The 25,040-nt window shown below is 41.4% G+C and overlaps 1 protein-coding gene across 5 annotated transcripts in view; it reads right to left on the minus strand.

The window, feature by feature from the left end:
* The window catches only part of GSE1 (Gse1 coiled-coil protein), a 1,047,037-nt gene that overhangs the window by 142,377 nt on the left and 879,620 nt on the right, over window positions 1–25,040 (minus strand). The window contains exon 1 of one of the 5 annotated variants that reach the window (XM_053701025.1): window positions 3,937–4,024. The exons of the other annotated variants lie outside the window; for them this stretch is intronic. Within the exon in view, the coding sequence (XP_053557000.1) occupies window positions 3,937–3,943 (7 nt within the window). The 5' untranslated portion in view covers window positions 3,944–4,024. Of the gene's footprint in view, window positions 1–3,936; window positions 4,025–25,040 lie in introns of those variants that run through there. 5 annotated transcript variants of the gene reach the window in all.

Below are 25,040 nucleotides of genomic sequence, written 5' to 3' on the forward strand. Positions count from 1 at the left end.
CACACTTATTCTTGCACATGGTCAGTAGGAGCTGGTGACTCAAAAAGTTTAAATATAAAAAGACTGCACATTTTGTTAATAGAAGTAAATATGAAAGTTGTTTTAAAATAACATGCTCTATCTGAATAATGAAAGTTTAATTTTGATTGAGTGTCCCTTTAATTAGTTACAAAGGGATGAAAAGGCAAGTTTTTAGTATAAGTAATACATAGTTTCTGTACTCTGATTTAAAGGACCAGTAAATACAGTAGATGTGCATCATAAAAAAATACATGATAAAAAGACAATGAAATATCACTCAGTCTGGACTTCAAATAAGTAGCAGATTTTTTTTGACAAATTTCATGTGACAGCCATCAGCCAATCACAAATGCATATACTGTATACGTATATTCTGTTACTTCTTGCACATGCTCAGCAGGAGCTGGTGACTCAAAGTGTAAAAATAAATAAACTGTGCACATTTTGTTAATGGAATTAAATTGGAAAGTTGTTAAAAAATTGCATGTTCTATCTAAATCATTAAAGTTTAATTTTGATGCGAGTGTCCCTTTAATGCAGGGTGGTGCTAAGGGAAATGATAGACTGCCCTTTGTTTGCTTACCAATTACGACATCACATGAATACAAATCAGACAGGTGGGAAATCGTTGTCAAGTGAGTGACAGGAAAGTGTAAAGTATTTGCAGACACTGCTTTTGTTAAACATTTAATTAACTAGTTTGCAAGTGTTACACAGGACCTAAACTGATTGGTTATGTCTTTGTGCATCAAAGAATCTTATATGATTCATACAACCTCTTTAAAAAGGGAGGGTGGATTAATACTCCTGTATCCCTATAATAGCACATAACTACTTATATAGCGTCCCCCACATGCAGGTAGTGTAGATAAAGTGACCAAAATAAATAAAGGGACATGGTACTATTATGGTTCAGCTTCCTTCTCTTGGTACCCTTTGTTGAGGAGCATACCTAACCATGTTCTCCACAGAAACATAGCTGGGTGGGTGCAGTTTAATACTTTTTAATATTTAGTTAATATAACATTTTCTGCTTTCCAAAGCACAAAATAATTGCATAATTTAACATAAAATTTAATGATAATTTGTGCAATTAACATTGACAGTTTTTAAGATTTAGCCCATTTTAGATTAATAGTGGCTAAAATCAGCCAGGTGGTCAGTAAAATCATTTAGTTATTTACACTTTTAGTTGTATAAGTTGTATTAGGTAATGACTCACAGCATCTGTAGGTTTTTAGGATACAAATATCCCCATTTCTTTCTCTAATTCTGGAACAAGTCTTCTGAACAGCTGCTGCTTAGTAGCATCAACCTTGTAAGGAAGGGGTTAATAGTGACCCTGCTGTAAAACACCGCTCCAATGCAGACATCTGTGTGGATCAATAACTGTCAGAGCGATAAGGGCAAGAGCTGGCGTTGAGCGTTGCTCTCAGGGGCACTAAGAGGTGCCGATTACCTAGGAAAGGCAGACAGCTGGCGCTGAGGCACAGAGCGGGAATTCTACCGCACAGGTTACGAAAACTGTGTCAACTAAAAACAAGTCACATGTTTCTACTACAATCTAATCAGCGTAATCACTTATCAGGCATATAGCAAACTTACATAAATGGATCCACTGTTGTGCTAAACACTTCCTAATTGCTCACTGAATACAACATATCGTCTATGACACACACACACTCCTATGCACATATCAGCATAAAAAATTCAGCACCGAGTCTTCATGAAGAGAATATATAATGAATCCTGGCTGAGGAAGAGGCAAAGAGGGTTAGGTACCTTTAGGGCATGCAAAGGAGGGGGGGCTGGGGAGTCTTCTGTTTATCTCTGGATAATGGGGAGAGTCCACTGTGCTCTCTCCTCCCCCTGTCACACACACACACATTCCAATTAACTTCTTCACAATAGGATCAGGAGAGCAGACACAGCAGGGTCCCTAGCATCTGGGATGTGCCCAGGAGGCAGGACAGAGGGAGGGAAATACTTAGAGTTAGGTCAACAGTATCTTGCAATTATACAATTGACTGAATGTGCTCTGTTGCCAACTGCAGAAATGTTCATTCAGCTTCATAATACTCTGCTTAACCACTGCAATGCCACATGAGAAATCCTTCTCACATACAAGATTTAATACCAAATGATTTATAAGTATTATCAAGTGCACTGGCCTCTGCATAACATGTATGTTTATTATACAAAATGCCAGCAGATTCCCCCATGCTATGTCCTCTGCTCATATCAATTCCTTGACCCAATCTTTTTGTCACCATATGAATGGGCCATAACACAGACACACTTCTGGTGACCTGACCAGCGTGACCCAACCATTGTATCCAAAAGCATAACTCCACCTCTCCGTGGGGCATCTGGCGGGTCACAGGTGCAGTGTCACAAAGCACCAGTAAGGGCTGCACTGCACTGTGAAATTGCTCCATCATTCCACATGAGTAAAAGCAGAATACCAACTAAGAGAACAATGTAGAAATATGACCTCTTCCCTTAAGAAACAGAAAATATATTTATGTTGCAGACATCTAATAGTGTACTAGAACTTTATCATTACTCTGACATCTGCTTCCTTGATAGGTCACTGTAACCTCCTGCGGTTGGATCAGCAAAGGGAATCTCCAGATTAAATTAGTATAAGAAGTAAAAGGTGCCTTCTTGCTAACCAAAACGGCACCTCTTGTATCAGAGACCCCAAAACATAATACCAAGTAACAGTTGCTCTTCAAATGCAAAAACGTAGAAATGAGCTAACTCCCATGGGACAGATGCGCTCTGTCTTACTCAGCTTATACACGGTGGGTACTGCCTAGTTTGCGTGGACTGGCACCACTGGTCTTAAAGTGCCACATTTAAGACAGGAGTTTTACATAAATATTGTATTTTTAGTACATGGTGATTTCACTGTTGGGAGTATTCTATTGTCAAACAACTGTAGCAAACAGAGCAAGAAAGGGACCGTACCCAGGTATAGGCAGAAATGAGCAATTCACGAAATAAGGGTACAGCAGTATGTGAATCTACAGCTGCCTCTCCTAGTGCTACTCTGCCCAGTTATCTCCTTACTGAAGAATGCTGAACCATCACACTTCCCAGGAGAAGCCCATTACAAGACAAAAGTGCCCCCCACATCCACTCTACTACATTCCTACCCATCTGAAACACATAGATTTTACTTTTACCACTCTGTGCATTGGCTGTGAATCCACTGTGTTCATTTGAAGTTTATTCATATTTTGTTATTTCAATAAATAATTAGGATTTCCAGCTCTGCCAGTGGGAAAAAAAATGTAGCCCCCCATTTGGACAGCCCTGCTTTAACCAAATGAAAGCATGATGCCGTGTTGCGCCATCCATGATAACAGACAATAACTCCCACTGCAAAGTAGGGATCTCCTGTGATTATCATACTGCAACAAACATCATTACTAAAGCTATCTACTCACTACCCACCCCCACCCCTGGATTTCTACGTGTGGCAGCTGATGCTAACTGCCTGGTCTCCATTCACGCGTGTTCTGTTATAAACAATAGCACAATGAGCCTCAGGGTCTTAAAGAGCTTTTGTAGGGTGTCCACGGCTGACCTAATAATCCAGCAACAAATAATCAGAAACCTTGTTATGCATACAGAACCATCATGCTATGTACCACAGCATTAGACAAACTATATGAACGCTTGAACCAAAGAGCTTGCATTCTGCATTATATGCTACATGCATTCTGCATTATAAGCTACATGCATTCTGTGATCATCTGCTTGGCTCCTGGGTTTAGCTTCTATGACACTTTTGTATCACAGACTGCAAACAGCTACACATACATACAGCCAGAGGTCTGGTTGCAAGCAGAGATCTCACAAAGCCTGAGAGCAGGACTCACACCCAGAGAGCAAATAAACACTCACCTTTCATGTTACATCCTGCAGCGACCAGCCATAACACAGCCCTATAGCCTCCACATGTGCTGTCTCCTACTGCTTATCTGACTCCACAGATCCCAGCAGAGATGACCCTGTGGAGAGGTGGAGTCTGCCGGCTAAGAGCCTACAAACACCTGCTGCTTCGCTCACACCCATTGCAAATGTTCTCTAAGCTCTGTAACCTGTGGCCATATCAGACTGACAAAAGAGATCAGATTTCAGTTGCAAAACACACACACACACTACCTCCCTCACTGTTATTAGGCTTCAAAGAGGTATCTTTAACCCATTCTCCTGGGGGAGATTTAACACAGCTTCCTAAAGTGCGTAATGAAACAGGAATGTAAGTTACCAGGGCCAATGGGCCATTGTTCTGGACAGAGATTTGTGGCTATTGTTGACATTATAACCGTAACCATCTACCACTAGAATAATGCTCATATCAGAACACAAATGCAGATTTATAGGGAATAATTATATACACGCAAATAGCTGTGTTACCCGTTCCTTAACTGTAGTATTTGCATCGATTCTTCCCTTGTATTAGAATACAGGTAGCTAAATACAGTTGTTTTGCCACACAACTGCATTTGCATCTCTAACGGAAGATAAGATGTAGAAATAGATAAAATTATGTAGTTGAGGTCACGGTTTACGCTCTTTGTCCATCTGGCTCCTCACTCAACATTATTTTTGAACGGTTTGCAATTAAAGTGATTATCATTATACAGATGTCTTTATGCTTAAAATCATTAATGTGAGCTTGTGAGATTAGATTCACGTGCGTAATCAGATGTTCAGTTTGATTTTTGGTAATGTCGCCGTGTTATGCTTTTTATTGGGGCTACAGAATTCCTAAAGAGACACTGAACACTAAATAAATGCTAAATAGAATGATGTATTCAAAGCAAAGATTAGCAAGATAATAATATACAGATGCATTTTTAAAATTAGATTAGTCAAACAAGTATTATAAAAATAAGTGTACATTTTTTGTGTCCATAAAGCACTGGGCCCCACTATATTGTAGCCTAGATTTCCCTCTCAGCTGAGGCCAATCAGAGACTGTTATAAATGGTTTACTATAGTGTTGTACCAATGATTGTGTGGAATATAGCAGTGTTAAGTCTGGACTTCTGTTTTTAAAAGAAAATGGAAAGCCCACCATTTTCAGAAAAAAAAAAAAATTAAAAAAATAATGGAAGTATATAGCAAAGATGCTTTACTAACATAAGCAAATATTTTACATAACAATTTCAAAGCTCAATCAATTGTTTATTTACAAAAATACCCGCAGACTTTGATGGTGAATTTTGTAGATAAATAATTAGGTACTTTTCTAAGGCCTATGCCCTGTAAAATGGTGCTTGGACATGTAAAGTGTGAAATTTACAGGCTCACATCAGTCTCACAGCCTGACTTGGCTTTAGAAAAGGATGGGCATGCCACTGTTATAAAATACTACCCTAGCGTGAGCATATGTCTGGAATCTGATTCTGGGTATAGGCAGGAAATTAGCCCTTAAAGGGACAGTCAACCATAGAATTGTTATTGTTTTAAAAGATAGATAATCCCTTTATTACACATTCCCCAGTTTTGCATAACCAACACAGTTATATTAATGTACTTTTTACCTTTGTGATTACCTTGTATCTAGGAACCTTCTTCCAGCCCCCTGATCACATGACTGTGACTGTTTATTATCTATTGTCTTAAATTTAGCATTGTATTGTGCTAGATCTTAAATAACTTTCTGTGCCTGAACACAGTGTTATCTATATAGCCCACATGTACTTTCTGTCTCTTTGTGTTGAAAAGAGATTTAAAAAGAATGTGATAAGAGGCAGCCCTGAAAGGCTTAGAAATTAGCATATGAGCCTACCTATGTTTAGTTTAAACTAAGAATACCAAGAGAAAAAAGCAAATTTGATGATAAAAGTAAATTGGAAAGTCAATTAAAATTAAAAGTCCTATCTGAATAATGAAAGTTTAATTTATACTTGACTGTCCCTTTAACACACAAACGATTCCCCTCGTTCAAAAGATAAAACCATCTCTTAAAATGAGAAGTCACTTGACCCTCTAAATAACATATGTTCTGTATAAATGTGCCATAATACACCAGGTTTATACTAACAAAAAGGGGGCGCAGACTATTATTTTCTAGAAAACAGAAATCCATACATCAACGAGACCCTGAACATGAAATAGAAGAGATCCCTAATAAAACAAAGTAAGAGAGTCTGAGGGCCTGATACCATAAAGCTCTCTGGTCTGGTGAGATTCTATAAGAAGCTGTGTCCACACTACAGGGCCCCTCAGCAAATGTTGTAAAGGAAATTTTGTTCTTTGAGAACTTTGTATTTCATTAAGGGAAAATCCCTAATTTTCTGTACGTCAAAGAGAGACACTAACGTTACAATATAGCACTTGATAAAATAAGCTGATGGTTTTTCAGAATCAGGCTCAGAGACTCTCACTGTAATGTAGGGTAACGTCCCTCTAGGTGTCAAATGGTGGATGAAAAAATGGTAAATATTCATCCGCTAGAAAGATAAAACAGGTTAGTAAACCTGAACAAACCATCACACACTTGGGACTTCACATTAAAAACAGTAGAGTCTATAATTTCGTATGATGGTCACATGACCCTATTGCTATATAAATATGGCAATCACATAACACACTGGATTGCTGCTGAACATGTATAGACTTTGCAATTTAACTGTAAATATATAAAATGTGTTATTACGTTGCCGACTTTTTATCACCCCTCCCAGGAAAAATTCATAGTTTCCTTTTTTGAGGGGGATACAAATGAACAAGTTTAGGTTTAAGAGGGAATAACAGACAGATGTCTTCACTTACATATCACCTGGAATCATCACACTGGTTGTGTTCATTTCTAATCACTATATCATCAGCTGTAAACTGTAGCAGGAAACGTAACACTTTATAAAGGCAGATAATTTATCACTAATCCTATTACTTTATCTTTTCTTTTCTCCCATGTTATGGTATACTTACTTAGCCTAATATTTCTAACCTGCAATCTGCATTCCTGGACTGTGAACCCTGTGGTGAAGCAGTAGTTAATACAGCTACTGCTGGGCATCTTCCTACTGTGCAAAATGCAACTTTATAAGCCCTTAGCTGAATCCTACTTTGTTTTCCCCTTGCTGCAATACCAGCTTTTGTTTTAGAAGATAGATTATCCCCATTATAAAAAGGCCAAGCAATATGGTGCCTGGGATAAAGCTCTCCCCAAAGAGAAGGAGCCGAGGGGGGGGGGGGGGGGAGGAGGAGGATTTAACTGTTGGGCTGCAGGCCTAGGGCCAGCATTTCTTTGCACATAATCCTTGTGCTACCTCTGAGGTGTCCACTGCCCACATCCTCCCACATTTTACATACGTACAAATCACAGACTTGTCACTACTTGAAATTGTGTTTCTTAATTTCAGATTTATTTCTAAAACCTTAAAGCATTTTTAACAAATTAGTCACTAACCTATGTATACACTCACATCATATAAGCTTAACCCTTGGCTGCCACAGAAAACTATAAATGTATGGCAGCCCATTCTGGCAGCAAATGAGTAAATTGGTTGCTGTAAAGGGACTGCCCTTAATAGTAAACTACACACTGGAATCTATAAACTAATATATACCCCAGGCTTCCCATATACAATAGGTTCTGTCATTTCAGGTACTGCCCCTTGTAAGATAACATTAGTAAGGCCAGGAACTAAGCAACGGGGTGATGGTTGGCAAGGATCTACTTGTGTCACCAATCCTGGAAAATCAAGATTTAAAGGGTCAAGTAAACCAAGTTTTTTCTTTCATGATTCAGGTAGAGCATGTGATTTTTAAACAACTTTCCAATTTAACTCTATTACTTAATTTGTTTTGTTATCCTTTGTTGAAAAGGATACCTAGATAGGCTCAGGAGCTGCCGATTGGTGGCTGCAAATATATGCTTCATGCTATTGGCTCATCCAATGCATTCAGCTAGTTCCCAGCAGTGCATTGCTGCTTTGTCAACAAAGCATACTAAGAGAATGAAGCAAATTAGATAATAGAAGAAAATTGGAAAGTTGTTTAAAACTGTTTTAGTTAACTGTATCATGAAAGAAAAATGTTGGTTTCATGTCCCTTTACGTTTAATCTTAATTAACATTATAGTTTCAGTTACCCACAAAGAGGCTGGAGTGCAATCTGTGGCATATAGACCCCTCGTGTGTGCTGCACAGTGACTCCTTGATATGCATCAAATTGACATACAAAGTAAAAACACTGGGAAGTGTCCATAAACTGCAAACACATTTTGTTGAGAGAATGACTGACTGTTTAAATGCTTTTATTTCCAAACTATTTAATCTGCATGCAAACCTTCTACAACACAGTGATTAAAATACGATGCACATTGAAAATGAGAATTTAACGTCCCTTTATCTAAGGCTGCCTTAATGAGAACCCAGTGTGATATTTTAATAAATGTCCACTAGAAGGCAGCAAATAGTCGTGGATACCAACAGCAATTATCCCACGAGAAAATCATTGTAAAACCTCTGTTCAAAACCCACAGGAATTCACAGTACATGTTTTCTAAAAGGCTTGTGGGGAATAGAGAAAAAGCCAAGTAAGAAACCATTAATTTATTTGATAAAAAGGTAAAGCACTTTGGCCGGTATATGAATATGAAGTTGATAAGCTGAGCATCAGTGCTAAACAGAAAATTGACAGCAGATAAACTAGCTGCCCCTTTTTGCTATCAAGTTTAAATCGGCTTTCAGAGATGTACAATGTATTACTTTGGCAGCCACGGGGTTAACATTTAGCCACATTCTGATTTTTTTGTTTATTCTTATTTTCCATCCAGTATAAAACTTTATTTTTTTTCTATTTTGAAACTACTAGAAGTTAATCACGTGTAAGTATTAAACATATGTATTTGTTTTTGGATGAATCATCCAAATAATTTCTTTTTTCTCATTATTATTCTCATTTGTTTGTATAGCGCCGCCAAATTCCGTAGCGCTGGGTACAATGATAGGGGTATTTAATGACAAGGATTTGCGATAAAATGTAAAACATAATAAAAATAAACAAATCTAGTACAGGAGGAAGAGGGCCCTGCTCCGGAGAGCTCACAGTCTACAGGTTTAGGGTGCAGAGACATAAGGTTGGGGTAGCTTGTTACATCGGTTGTAGTTGCAGCAGTGCAGAGACATAAGGTTGGGGTAGCTTGTCACATCGGCTGTAGTTGCAGCAGTGCAGAGACATAAGGTTGGGGTAGCTTGTCACATCGGCTGTAGTTGCAGCAGTGCAGAGACATAAGGTTGGGGTAGCTTGTCACATCGGCTGTAGTTGCAGCAGTGCAGAGACATAAGGTTGGGGTAGCTTGTCACATCGGTTGTAGTTGCAGCAGTGCAGAGACATAAGGTTGGGGTAGCTTGTCACATCGGCTGTAGTTGCAGCAGTGCAGAGACATAAGGTTGGGGTAGCTTGTCACATCGGCTGTAGTTGCAGCAGTGCAGAGACATAAGGTTGGGGTAGCTTGTCACATCGGTTGTAGTTGCAGCAGTGCAGAGACATAAGGTTGGGGTAGCTTGTCACATCGGCTGTAGTTGCAGCAGTGCAGAGACATAAGGTTGGGGTAGCTTGTCACATCGGCTGTAGTTGCAGCAGTGCAGAGACATAAGGTTGGGCTAGCTTGTCACATCGGCTGTAGTTGCAGCAGTGCAGAGACATAAGGTTGGGGTAGCTTGTCACATCGGTTGTAGTTGCAGCAGTGCAGAGACATAAGGTTGGGGTAGCTTGTCACATCGGCTGTAGTTGCAGCAGTGCAGAGACATAAGGTTGGGGTAGCTTGTCACATCGGTTGTAGTTGCAGCAGTGCAGAGACATAAGGTTGGGGTAGCTTGTCACATCGGCTGTAGTTGCAGCAGTGCAGAGACATAAGGTTGGGGTAGCTTGTCACATCGGCTGTAGTTGCAGCAGTGCAGAGACATAAGGTTGGGGTAGCTTGTCACATCGGTTGTAGTTGCAGCAGTGCAGAGACATAAGGTTGGGGTAGCTTGTTACATCGGTTGTAGTTGCAGCAGTGCAGAGACATAAGGTTGGGGTAGCTTGTCACATCGGTTGTAGTTGCAGCAGTGCAGAGACATAAGGTTGGGGTAGCTTGTCACATCGGTTGTAGTTGCAGCAGTGCAGAGACATAAGGTTGGGGTAGCTTGTTACATCGGTTGTAGTTGCAGCAGTGCAGAGACATAAGGTTGGGGTAGCTTGTCACATCGGTTGTAGTTGCAGCAGTGCAGAGACATAAGGTTGGGGTAGCTTGTCACATCGGCTGTAGTTGCAGCAGTGCAGAGACATAAGGTTGGGGTAGCTTGTCACATCGGCTGTAGTTGCAGCAGTGCAGAGACATAAGGTTGGGGTAGCTTGTTACATCGGCTGTAGTTGCAGCAGTGCATAGACATAAGGTTGGGGTAGCTTGTCACATCGGCTGTAGTTGCAGCAGTGCAGAGACATAAGGTTGGGGTAGCTTGTCACATCGGCTGTAGTTGCAGCAGTGCAGAGACATAAGGTTGGGGTAGCTTGTCACATCGGCTGTAGTTGCAGCAGTGCAGAGACATAAGGTTGGGGTAGCTTGTCACATCGGCTGTAGTTGCAGCAGTAAGTCAGGCAGATCATGTATTAGTTTGGTTCGGATGAGGGATAGAGGAGACATGGTAGCCTCTCTGAATAGATGGGTTATTCAGACATTTCGTTGGCAGACGAACAACAAATGGAACTTTTAAAATAAATAATGAAAATGTGTAGATTACTTTCTTAAAGAGGTAATAAAATACTAAACTTTTTTAAATGTCAGATTATATCTTTAACTTACAGAACAGCGAGTTGTCATTGATTTGTGAATTAGTTAAAATGTGGCATTTGTTATTTACCAAATAAGTGCTTCAACAAAAGGTCTTGCACAGAAGCTGGATTTGCTGCCACTTAAATCTTTACTCCAGGGCTGGGCACATCATGGTATCTATATAAAAACATGCTGGTTTGCTGTATAAAAGTCTTGTACACCTATACACACATGCAAAGAATACTGGCATGTTCCATTAGATATGATCTCACAACATCTGCAGTTGATTTTCATTGTGTTCGGTTCCCATCCTGCAAATGGCTTGAGATGGAAGTCTTCAGCAGAGAGAAGTTTTTCTATTAGGGTCTTGCACAAAACTAGAGAATCACATGAGCGATATAAATTAGCTTTATGTGGGACTATTATAAACAGGCAAGCAGTAAGCATTTTACAGCGGTAATAAAGTTACGCAGAAACTAATGCAGTTCACTTTCTATTGTTATGTACCATTTAGTTAAAGAAGGGTACATTTCATCATTAAAAGGGAAGAAAGTCAACATTTTTCTTTCGCGATTCAGATAGAAGTATATTGGAAAGTTGTTTAAAATTGTATTCTCTATTATCTAAATTTGCTTCACTCTTGGTATCATTTGTGAAAGAAGTAGCATTGCACTACTGGGAGCTAGCCAATGACAAGAGGCAAATATATGCAGTCACCAATCAGCAGCTCCTGAGTTTACCTAGGTATCCATTTCAACAGGATACCAAGAGAACAAAAATTAGATAATAGAAGTAAAATGGAAAATTGTTTAAAAGATCTATCTGAATCATGAAAGAAAAAAAATAATAATTGTGTTTTATGTCCCTTTAAGACCAGAATGACATAAAACAAATAGCAAAAAGCCGACTTCAATAGAAAAACTGAACAAAGCATGTGGCATCCCACCACTCCAAAACCTTTCGTCTGTGGACTTTTGTTTTAATGGCGTTTCTGGCAACCCTTTCCTACTATGTAAAATATTGAGAGAGGGAGATGTCTGCCATGAATTATCAGCAGTCGGCTCTGGAAGTGTGCAGATTGCAATCCCGGGATTTATTGCCCATGCAGGGAGGAGGGAGGAGAATTTAGTTGTATGAATCACACTGGTGGGTCCCAAACCATTTATTTAGTTTTATAGCAATGGGCAAAGATACATAAGAGGTTTCAGGGATTTGGATGGAATTTGGGGGCACACCCTGAGTGCCGTAAAGACAGAGCAGGAGCTGCTTTATCTTTGTATCTACAGAACTAGAGTGCCATAAAGACAGGGCAGGAGCTGCTTTATCTTTGTATCTACAGAACTAGAGTGCCGTAAAGACAGGGCAGGAGCTGCTTTATCTTTGTATCTACAGAACTAGAGTGCCATAAAGACAGGGCAGGAGCTGCTTTATCTTTGTATCTACAGAACTAGAGTGCCGTAAAGACAGGGCAGGAGCTGCTTTATCTTTGTATCTACAGAACTAGAGTGCCGTAAAGACAGGGCAGGAGCTGCTTTATCTTTGTATCTACAGAACTAGAGTGCCGTAAAGACAGGGCAGGAGCTGCTTTATCTTTGTATCTACAGAACTAGAGTGCCGTAAAGACAGGGCAGGAGCTGCTTTATCTTTGTATCTACAGAACTAGAGTGCCGTAAAGACAGGGCAGGAGCTGCTTTATCTTTGTATCTACAGAACTAGAGTGCCGTAAAGACAGGGCAGGAGCTGCTTTATCTTTGTATCTACAGAACTAGAGTGCCATAAAGACAGGGCAGGAGCTGCTTTATCTTTGTATCTACAGAACTAGAGTGCCGTAAAGACAGGGCAAGAGCTGCTTTATCTTTGTATCTACAGAACTAGAGTGCCGTAAAGACAAGGCAGGATCTGCTTTATCTTTGTATCTACAGAACTAGAGTGCCGTAAAGACAGGGCAGGAGCTGCTTTATCTTTGTATCTACAGAACTAGAGTGCCGTAAAGACAGGGCAGGAGCTGCTTTATCTTTGTATCTACAGAACTAGAGTGCCGTAAAGACAGGGCAGGAGCTGCTTTATCTTTGTATCTACAGAACTAGAGTGCCGTAAAGACAGGGCAGGAGCTGCTTTATCTTTGTATATACAGAACTAGAGTGCCGTAAAGACAGGGCAGGAGCTGCTTTATCTTTGTATCTACAGAACTAGAGTGCCGTAAAGACAGGGCAGGAGCTGCTTTATCTTTGTATCTACAGAACTAGAGTGCCGTAAAGACAGGGCAGGAGCTGCTTTATCTTTGTATCTACAGAACTAGAGTGCCGTAAAGACAGGGCAGGAGCTGCTTTATCTTTGTATCTACAGAACTAGAGTGCCGTAAAGACAGGGCAGGAGCTGCTTTATCTTTGTATCTACAGAACTAGAGTGCCGTAAAGACAGGGCAGGAGCTGCTTTATCTTTGTATCTACAGAACTAGAGTGCCGTAAAGACAGGGCAGGAGCTGCTTTATCTTTGTATCTACAGAACTAGAGTGCCGTAAAGACAGGGCAGGAGCTGCTTTATCTTTGTATCTACAGAACTAGAGTGCCATAAAGTCAGGGCAGGAGCTGCTTTATCTTTGTATCTACAGAACTAGAGTGCCATAAAGACAGGGCAGGAGCTGCTTTATCTTTGTATCTACAGAACTAGAGTGCCATAAAGACAGAGCAGGAGCTGCTTTATCTTTGTATCTACAGAACTAGAGTGCCGTAAAGACAGGGCAGGAGCTGCTTTATCTTTGTATCTACAGAACTAGGAATGGGGCTGCCCATCTGAAACAGTTTATCCCCCTCACAAACGGATTCACATAGAACACTTCTTACAGAGCGTCATCTCTTTTTTACCCCTGGCACAATACAACGCATGTTCAATCTCTCTGTACCCTGCTCATCCCCCATCCATTTAATCCCTATTAACAGCACACAATGCTTAACCCCTTGTCATGTGCTATTTTAACCCTCCTGACATTAACGATGTCCATATTCCCATGATAACCATACTCCTGATGTGCTTTTTCCACTGCACCACTACCATGGACTGCTCTTCCTTAAAGTGACATGAAACCCCACATTTTTGTTTCATGATTTAGATAGAACCTACAATTTTAAGCAACTTTCCAATTTACTCCTATTATCAAATTGGCTTGATTCTCTTGTTGAAGAAACAGTGATGCCCTACTGGGAACTAGCTGAACATCCAGTAAGCCAATAACAAGAGGCATATATGTGCTGCCACCAATCAGCAGCTAGCTCACCATAGTGGACTGCTTCTCCTGAGCTTACCTAGGTAAGCTTTTCTTCTAAAGATACCAAGAAAACAAAGCAAAAATAGGTGATATTAAGTAAACTGTAAAGTTGTTTAAAATTGTACGCTCTATGTGAATCACAAAGTAATTTTTACAAAATATTTAGTTATGCATAATGAAACAACTATATTTATTTTCATCATTTAGTTTGCCCCCTTTTCATGTAATTAGCTCTGAAAATTGTGCACTTTTTAATTATCAAACCTTTAAATGCACCCGGCTGCCTTCTCAATGCTAACCCCGCTACATATTTGTCCCTGATTGGATTTATCAGATAACTGGAAAACAATGCATTTTATTCTAACTTTACAACAATAGCTAGCCTGTTATCTGCAGACTAAAGCCCAGATTGGTTCCTCCAAATAAGGCAAATAGTGGGTGGGGTTTGGATATTGCAAAATAATTTAAGTAAAAAAGGATTTTTGTTTTATTTTAAAAACCTTAAGACTTGGCAACACAACAAAAATGTCTTGTAGTTACAAGGTGTTTACCGTCCCTTTAACAACTGCCTTTCACTGTGGTCTTATCCCTGACCATCACTTTGGAATCTACCATGATTGAGATAAAGTATACATTTATTTGTTAACAACTTTTCAAATTACTTCTATTATAAATGTCGCTTAATTATTTTGTTATTCTTTGTTGAAGGAGCAGCAATGCACTACTGGGAGCTAGCTGAACACATTGGTAAGCCAATCACAAGAGGCATATATGTGAAGCCACCAATCAGCAGCAAGCTCTGAGCTCCTGAGCCAACCTAGGTATGCATTTCAACAAAGAATACCAAAAGTACAAAGCAAATTAGATAAAAGAAGTAAATTGGAAAGTTGTGTGAAATTGTATACTCTATCTGAATCATAAAAATATATTTTATTTATTGTCCCTTTAGAGCCAAAAGTAGGTTGTTGTGTATTTAGTGTGTGAAGGTGGTCAGGTGGGTTTATCGCCTCTACCTAGAACATTCGACCCTTGATGCTGGCTGCCTATCACAAGGGACTTCCTATCTTCCCCTGACCCAGCTATGGCTTTCTTCACAATGAGCACCTTCTTTTCTGGGTATAATAGAAAATGTATCCCTTGTGTTAAGAGTTTTAGGGGTCTATACATTAGCATCAGTTCAGTTCTAATTGCAAACAGATCCCAGAGAGACTTCGTGTTGTTCCTTTAGGCTGATGGGAATAAAGCATAACCCTTTAGCTGCCAAAGGCAGACAGACAAAGCCAAGAGGAAAATTCCCGGCCTCCCAGTAATCTTGGAAACATTGCATTTCCATCTTGATTGAGGACATCCTTTTTTTTTGCATTCTTCAACATATATCAGCTCTTCCCCTTTTGTCATTACCATAAGTGTTTAGGAAATTCAGTGTGTTGGCTGCGTTAATGTTTCTGTAAAAACAGCTGTGAAGCATTTGGAATTGTAAAACAATGTGGATTCTACAAAGTGCAGGTGTGGTGTATATTGCTAGAAATAAGGCGCTTGTATCTGACAACTGAGCTTAGCAGCACTACCAGACAAAGCCTGCGTGTGGGTTTAATATGCAGCGCAGTCCTATCAGACTATGTGTTGTGAGAATGGTAGAAGCACACCGGAAAACTAGAGGCAGAAATCATCCAGAGCTTGAACTAAGTCAGAGAACAAATACCAGGTGGTTCAGGTTGCTTAGGTTAGTCCCAGAATCGCTGTATTTCTCATTACTGCGTTAGAGACCTCTTCTCTGAGGATGTTATATCTCACTAAAGGGAGATCACATGGTCACATGAAGAGAGAACCCACTGGAAACTGCATTGAATTCCAAAGTGGTTTATTGAAAAGATCAGAACGATGACAACTCTGTATAATTTGGCCTTAAATTCCTCTAATAGTTCCCAGAGAAACATTTCCAGTTTCCACAAGGTTATCAAGCTGGGGCTGCTAGTTGGGCATTTCACACATTGACCCCTTGGCACCGGTACAGATGTGACGATAAGTGGTCACAGTGCTATTAAAGCATATAACTCACATGTTTATGTAATACGGTATACCCGCTGTTGTGTGATACATTTGTAATACAAAATATACTCTGTACTTTCTTATAATACAAAATGCACATTTCCCTGCCCCGTGTGTAATACACAATACCCACTACCCTGCCCCACATGCAATACACAATGCTCATTACACTGCCCCCAAAAGTAATACACAATACCCACTACCTTGTCCCGCATGCAATACACAATGCTCATTACACTGCCCCCAAAAGTAATACTCAATGCCTGCTACCCTGCCCCACATGCAATACACAATGCTCATTACACTGCCCCCAAAAGTAATACTCAATGCCTGCTACCCGGCCCCACATGCAATACACAATGCTCATTACACTGCCCCCAAAAGTAATACTCAATGCCCGCTACCCTGCCCCACATGCAATACACAATGCTCATTACACTGCCCCCAAAAGTAATACTCAATGCCCGCTACCCTGCCCCACATGCAATACACAATGCTCATTACACTGCCCCCAAAAGTAATACTCAATGCCTGCTACCCTGCCCCACATGCAATACACAATGCTCATTACACTGCCCCCAAAAGTAATACTCAATGCCCGCTACCCTGCCCCACATGCAATACACAATGCTCATTACACTGCCCCCAAAAGTAATACTCAATGCCTGCTACCCTGCCCCACATGCAATACACAATGCTCATTACACTGCCCCCAAAAGTAATACTCAATGCCTGCTACCCGGCCCCACATGCAATACAGAATGCTCAATTTCCAATACAGAATATGTGCTACCCTGCCCGTTATGTCATACATTTATAATACAGAATATACTCTGTACAGAATGCACGTTACCATGACCAGCATGCAATACACAATGTCAGCAACCATGCCCCAAATGCAAAATGTAATGGTTGCTACCCTGTCCCACGTGCAATACAGAATGCTTGCTACCCTTCCCCATGTGCAATACAGAATGCTTGCTACCCTTCCCCATGTGCAATACAGAATGCTTGCTACCCTTCCCCATGTGCAATACAGAATGCTCGCTACCCTGCCCCATGCACAATACAGAATGCTTGCTACCGTGCCCCATGTCCAATCCAAAATATGTGCTACCCAGCTCGTTATGTCACACATTTATAATACAGAATATACTCTGTACAGAATGCATGTTACCCTGACCAGCATGTAATAACACAATGCCAGCAACCCTGCCCCGAATGCAAAACGTAATGCTTGCTACCCTGCCCTACGTGCAATACAGAATGCTCGCTACCCTTCCCCACGTGCAATACAGAATACTCGCTAACCTTCCCCACCTGCAATAAAGAATGCTTGCTACAAAAAAAGAATGCTTGCTACCCTTAACCACCTGAAATACAAAATGCTCGCTACCCTGTACCACGTGAAATACAGAATGCTCGCTGCCCTGCCCCACGTGCAATACAGAATGCTCGCTACCCTGTCCCACGTGCAATACAGAATGCTCGCTACCCTGCCCCATGTGCAATACAGAATGCTCGCTACCCTGCCCCACGTGCAATACAGAATGCTCGCTACCCTGCCCCATGTCCAATACAAAATACGTGCTACCCAGCCCGTTATGTCACACATTTATAATACATAATATACTATGTACAGAATGCACGTTACCCTGACCAGCATGTAACACACAATGCCAGCAACCCTGCCCCGAATGCAAAATGTAATGGTTGCTACCCTGCCCCACCTGTAATAGCAGGGTAGCAAGAATGCTTGCTACCCTGCTCTACGTGCAATACAGAATGCACGCTACCCTTCCCCACATGCAATACAGAATGCTTGCTACCCTTAACCACCTGAAATACAGAATGCTCGCTACCCTGCCCCACGTGAGATACAGAATGCTTGCTACCCTTAACCACCTGAAATACAGAATGCTCGCTACCCTGCCCCACGTGAGATACAGAATGCTCGATACCCTGCCCCACGTGCGATACAGAATGCTCGATACCCTGCCCCACGTGCGATACAGAATGCTCGATACCCTGCCCCACGTGCAATGCAGAATGCACGATACCCTGCCCCACGTGCGATGCAGAATGCACGATACCCTGCCCCACGTGCGATGCAGAATGCACGATACCCTGCCCCACGTGCGATGCAGAATGCTCGCTACCCTGCCCTACGTGCAATACAGAATGCTCGCTACCCTGCCCTACGTGCAATACAGAAAGCATGTTACGCCGCCCTGGGTACAATACAGAATGCATGCTGCTCTGCTCCATATGTGTATTACAGAATGCCACCTATGCGGCTGCTGCAAGTTATACACAATGTCCACTACTCTGCCCAAAATTTCTAACTTGCATATCAGGGCAGATAAAAATACTATACAAGATTTTTTTTTTCCATGCAAAGATCAAATTAAAACTGTTTACCGTAAAGGGCAGTAAAAGCTGTGGCAGGGGGTGGAACTGCCATTGGTGCTGCAGGTGCATTAGCACCAGGGCCCAAATGCTGGGTGGGCGAACTTTAGGGGCCCCATAAAAAAATCTGCACCAGGGCCTTCTGTTAATTAGGTTCTCTACTGTTCTGTGGCTATTATACAGTACATTTAAATTAACTGTGCACATGCCACTAGCCTAAGTTGGCTTCATAAAAAAAAAAAAAAAAAAAAAAAAAAAAAAAAAGAAGTATATTTTTACATAAAATGTTCCTAAATTCAAGCTGCCAGCCACCCCCATGTAAAGCTGCAGATATTGCAAAGCTCTACTGCACACATCATAGCTCTTAATTGTAGCGAAGGAAGAAGCCAGATGTACAGTGCGTTTATAGTAAGGATTCCCTATTAATGACCTGCGCATGCATCGTAATGGACTTCCTATTCCTGCTCCTCCCTTCACAGGCGCAGTAGTGTGCTACAACGGAAAGCTTGAATTTAGGTACAAAAAAAAAACAAAAAAACAAAACAAAAACAAACTATGCATACCGTGCATATTTCAATTAAATGTACTACTGTTTAATATTCAGTGTTTACTGTACCTTTAATGTTTGTGCACGACACATCCCGACTAACAGAATTTTCACAGGTAGTTAAGGTCAATTTCCACAGCTAATGCAAATGCACGTTTCCCTATGTTTTAAGGGCAGGAGCGTGCAATATATTAAAATATATTAATATCCCTTTAAGTCTGGAGACAAAGATCACACTGGCATGATTAATAAAAAACGTGGGTGTCACCTTAGTAACATCTGGGTACCTCTGATGTAGGGTACACACTGTTCTATAGTCTGCCGTTGAGAGGAAGGGGATTGGCAGACTGCACTGGCTATGCACCTGTCTTTGTTTATATACTGGGTGTGGGAGATACTCTGCAAAGTAAACACAGATCAGCTGTGTGATGACAATAAGCAATGACTGCATCAAAAAGGTGAGAGTGGGATAACAGGCAATGAGAGTTAACCAGGGCACCCATCATTTTCATGAGATGCCCCAATTGCAATCTATTTCCACTTACAGGGTAGGTGAGCAATTTCTAGACATTTAATTATAATAAAAAATAAATTCCTTTGCAAGATGTGTAGCACAAAACTACTTTAGATCACACAGGAAGCACTTTATGCTGCACACTGGTAAAGAGGGCGCAGTAAGGGGGACAATTAAAAAGCACTAGAGGCTGTATCATACCCTGTGGTTTTACATTATCCACTCCTGATTTAATATATACTGTTTACACACTTTCTGCAGCAAGCGGACAAGTTAAAAAGTACACATTTTATCTTTACAATTTGGGGTACACTTGGTGTGCCTTTGTTACGCATGCAAGACTCGAACACCCCCAAATGCTCTAATAATAATGTAACATAACAATATATAAATAATAACAACAAAGGTTTGGCTGCACAAAGTCTGTGAAAGAGCCAATTACATATTGCTTTATACATGTTTAACCAATCAGAACATAGGAAATCCAGCTCTTACAGAACTATCTGATATTTATCCAGAGGCTGAATGTATTCTAAGCACAACTGCTTGATAGGGATTGGAATAAAGTTAATTATTTAAGATGAGAACTAGGATTCATACATATTACAAGTCATGGTAAAGCGGGTTAACCAGAAAAGGGTTAGCGTGCCAGATTTTGCTTGAGCACAGCTTATACTTTCAATTAACACCGCAACTCTACAAGTTGAAAATTATAGTTTGAGCAAAAGGCAAAACTGCTCTAGAATATTTAGTGCACCTTAAAACCTGAAGTAAACTGTGAGGGTTAGAAAAAAGTTGCACATAACTCATGTAATGTATTACACATACATACACACACACACACATATATATATATATATATATATATATATATATATATATATATATATATATATATATATATATATATATATATATATATATATATATATATATACACCCTTTTTAATAAAAAAAAATATAATTTTAACGGGACAATATACACTAAACAAATGCTAGACAGAATGATGCAAAGAGAAGGATTATTCCGAGAATAACGTGTAGATGTATTTTTTAAAGTTTCATTACCTGTTTAAATATTGACAAAATAACAGAATTTATGTTTACCTGATAAATTACTTTCTCCAACGGTGTGTCCGGTCCACGGCGTCATCCTTACTTGTGGGATATTCTCTTCCCCAACAGGAAATGGCAAAGAGCCCAGCAAAGCTGGTCACATGATCCCTCCTAGGCTCCGCCTACCCCAGTCATTCGACCGACGTTAAGGAGGAATATCAGACCTGATTAAAAAACCAGGGCGGGCCGTGGACCGGACACACCGTTGGAGAAAGTAATTTATCAGGTAAACATAAATTCTGTTTTCTCCAACATAGGTGTGTCCGGTCCACGGCGTCATCCTTACTTGTGGGAACCAATACCAAAGCTTTAGGACACGGATGATGGGAGGGAGCAAATCAGGTCACCTAGATGGAAGGCACCACGGCTTGCAAAACCTTTCTCCCAAAAATAGCCTCAGAAGAAGCAAAAGTATCAAATTTGTAAAATTTAGTAAAAGTGTGCAGTGAAGACCAAGTCGCTGCCTTACATATCTGATCAACAGAAGCCTCGTTCTTGAAGGCCCATGTGGAAGCCACAGCCCTAGTGGAATGAGCTGTGATTCTTTCAGGAGGCTGCCGTCCGGCAGTCTCGTAAGCCAATCTGATGATGCTTTTAATCCAAAAAGAGAGAGAGGTGGAAGTTGCTTTTTGACCTCTCCTTTTACCGGAATAAACAACAAACAAGGAAGATGTTTGTCTAAAATCCTTTGTAGCATCTAAATAGAATTTTAGAGCGCGAACAACATCCAAATTGTGCAACAAACGTTCCTTCTTCGAAACTGGTTTCGGACACAGAGAAGGTACGATAATCTCCTGGTTAATGTTTTTGTTAGAAACAACTTTTGGAAGAAAACCAGGTTTAGTACGTAAAACCACCTTATCTGCATGGAACACCAGATAAGGAGGAGAACACTGCAGAGCAGATAATTCTGAAACTCTTCTAGCAGAAGAAATTGCAACCAAAAACAAAACTTTCCAAGATAATAACTTAATATCAACGGAATGTAAGGGTTCAAACGGAACCCCCTGAAGAACTGAAAGAACTAAGTTGAGACTCCAAGGAGGAGTCAAAGGTTTGTAAACAGGCTTGATTCTAACCAGAGCCTGAACAAAGGCTTGAACATCTGGCACAGCTGCCAGCTTTTTGTGAAGTAACACAGACAAGGCAGAAATCTGTCCCTTCAGGGAACTTGCAGATAATCCTTTTTCCAATCCTTCTTGAAGGAAGGATAGAATCTTAGGAATCTTAACCTTGTCCCAAGGGAATCCTTTAGATTCACACCAACAGATATATTTTTTCCAAATTTTGTGGTAAATCTTTCTAGTTACAGGCTTTCTGGCCTGAACAAGAGTATCGATAACAGAATCTGAGAACCCTCGCTTCGATAAGATCAAGCGTTCAATCTCCAAGCAGTCAGCTGGAGTGAGACCAGATTCGGATGTTCGAACGGACCTTGAACAAGAAGGTCTCGTCTCAAAGGTAGCTTCCATGGTGGAGCCGATGACATATTCACCAGATCTGCATACCAAGTCCTGCGTGGCCACGCAGGAGCTATCAAGATCACCGACGCCCTTTCCTGATTGATCCTGGCTACCAGCCTGGGGATGAGAGGAAACGGCGGGAATACATAAGCTAGTTTGAAGGTCCAAGGTGCTACTAGTGCATCCACTAGAGCCGCCTTGGGATCCCTGGATCTGGACCCGTAGCAAGGAACTTTGAAGTTCTGACGAGAGGCCATCAGATCCATGTCTGGAATGCCCCACAGTTGAGTGACTTGGGCAAAGATTTCCGGATGGAGTTCCCACTCCCCCGGATGCAATGTCTGACGACTCAGAAAATCCGCTTCCCAATTTTCCACTCCTGGGATGTGGATAGCAGACAGGTGGCAGGAGTGAGACTCCGCCCATAGAATGATTTTGGTCACTTCTTCCATCGCCAGGGAACTCCTTGTTCCCCCCTGATGGTTGATGTACGCAACAGTTGTCATGTTGTCTGATTGAAACCGTATGAACTTGGCCCTCGCTAGCTGAGGCCAAGCCTTGAGAGCATTGAATATCGCTCTCAGTTCCAGAATATTTATCGGTAGAAGAGATTCTTCCCGAGACCAAAGACCCTGAGCTTTCAGGGATCCCCAGACCGCGCCCCAGCCCATCAGACTGGCGTCGGTCGTGACAATGACCCACTCTGGTCTGCGGAAGGTCATCCCTTGTGACAGGTTGTCCAGGGACAGCCACCAACGGAGTGAGTATCTGGTCCTCTGATTTACTTGTATCCTCGGAGACAAGTTTGTATAGTCCCCATTCCACTGACTGAGCATGCACAGTTGTAATGGTCTTAGATGAATGCGCGCAAAAGGAACTATGTCCATTGCCGCTACCATCAAACCTATCACTTCCATGCACTGCGCTATGGAAGGAAGAGGAACGGAATGAAGTATCCGACAAGAGTCTAGAAGTTTTGTTTTTCTGGCCTCTGTCAGAAAAATCCTCATTTCTAAGGAGTCTATTATTGTTCCCAAGAAGGGAACCCTTGTTGACGGAGATAGAGAACTCTTTTCCACGTTCACTTTCCATCCGTGAGATCTGAGAAAGGCCAGGACGATGTCCGTGTGAGCCTTTGCTTGAGGAAGGGACGACGCTTGAATCAGAATGTCGTCCAAGTAAGGTACTACAGCAATGCCCCTTGGTCTTAGCACAGCTAGAAGGGACCCTAGTACCTTTGTGAAAATCCTTGGAGCAGTGGCTAATCCGAAAGGAAGCGCCACGAACTGGTAATGCTTGTCCAGGAATGCGAACCTTAGGAACCGATGATGTTCCTTGTGGATAGGAATATGTAGATACGCATCCTTTAAATCCACCGTGGTCATGAATTGACCTTCCTGGATGGAAGGAAGAATTGTTCGAATGGTTTCCATTTTGAACGATGGAACCTTGAGAAACTTGTTTAAGATCTTGAGATCTAAGATTGGTCTGAACGTTCCCTCTTTTTTGGGAACTATGAACAGATTGGAGTAGAACCCCATCCCTTGTTCTCCTAATGGAACAGGATGAATCACTCCCATTTTTAACAGGTCTTCTACACAACGTAAGAATGCCTGTCTTTTTATGTGGTCTGAAGACAACTGAGACCTGTGGAACCTCCCCCTTGGGGGAAGCCCCTTGAATTCCAGAAGATAACCTTGGGAGACTATTTCTAGCGCCCAAGGATCCAGAACATCTCTTGCCCAAGCCTGAGCGAAGAGAGAGAGTCTGCCCCCCACCAGATCCGGTCCCGGATCGGGGGCCAACATTTCATGCTGTCTTGGTAGCCGTGGCAGGTTTCTTGGCCTGCTTTCCCTTGTTCCAGCCTTGCATTGGTCTCCAAGCTGGCTTGGCTTGAGAAGTATTACCCTCTTGCTTAGAGGACGTAGCACTTTGGGCTGGTCCGTTTCTACGAAAGGGACGAAAATTAGGTTTATTTTTGGCCTTGAAAGGCCGATCCTGAGGAAGGGCGTGGCCCTTACCCCCAGTGATATCAGAGATAATCTCTTTCAAGTCAGGGCCAAACAGCGTTTTCCCCTTGAAAGGAATGTTAAGTAGCTTGTTCTTGGAAGACGCATCAGCTGACCAAGATTTCAACCAAAGCGCTCTGCGCGCCACAATAGCAAACCCAGAATTCTTAGCCGCTAACCTAGCCAATTGCAAAGTGGCGTCTAGGGTGAAAGAATTAGCCAATTTGAGAGCATTGATTCTGTCCATAATCTCCTCATAAGGAGGAGAATCACTATCGACCGCCTTTACCAGCTCATCGAACCAGAAACACGCGGCTGTAGCGACAGGGACAATGCATGAAATTGGTTGTAGAAGGTAACCCTGCTGAACAAACATCTTTTTAAGTAAACCTTCTAATTTTTTATCCATAGGATCTTTGAAAGCACAACTATCCTCTATGGGTATAGTGGTGCGTTTGTTTAAAGTGGAAACCGCTCCCTCGACCTTGGGGACTGTCTGCCATAAGTCCTTTCTGGGGTCGACCATAGGAAACAATTTTTTAAATATGGGGGGAGGGACGAAAGGAATACCGGGCCTTTCCCATTCTTTATTTACAATGTCCGCCACCCGCTTGGGTATAGGAAAAGCTTCTGGGAGCCCCGGGACCTCTAGGAACTTGTCCATTTTACATAGTTTCTCTGGGATGACCAACTTGTCATAATCATCCAGAGTGGATAATACCTCCTTAAGCAGAATGCGGAGATGTTCCAACTTAAATTTAAACGTAATCACATCAGGTTCAGCTTGTTGAGAAATGTTCCCTGAATCAGTAATTTCTCCCTCAGACAAAACCTCCCTGGCCCCATCAGACTGGTTTA

Source organism: Bombina bombina, chromosome 1 (assembly GCF_027579735.1).
Source record: "Bombina bombina isolate aBomBom1 chromosome 1, aBomBom1.pri, whole genome shotgun sequence".
NCBI classification, from domain to species: Eukaryota; Metazoa; Chordata; class Amphibia; order Anura; family Bombinatoridae; genus Bombina; species Bombina bombina.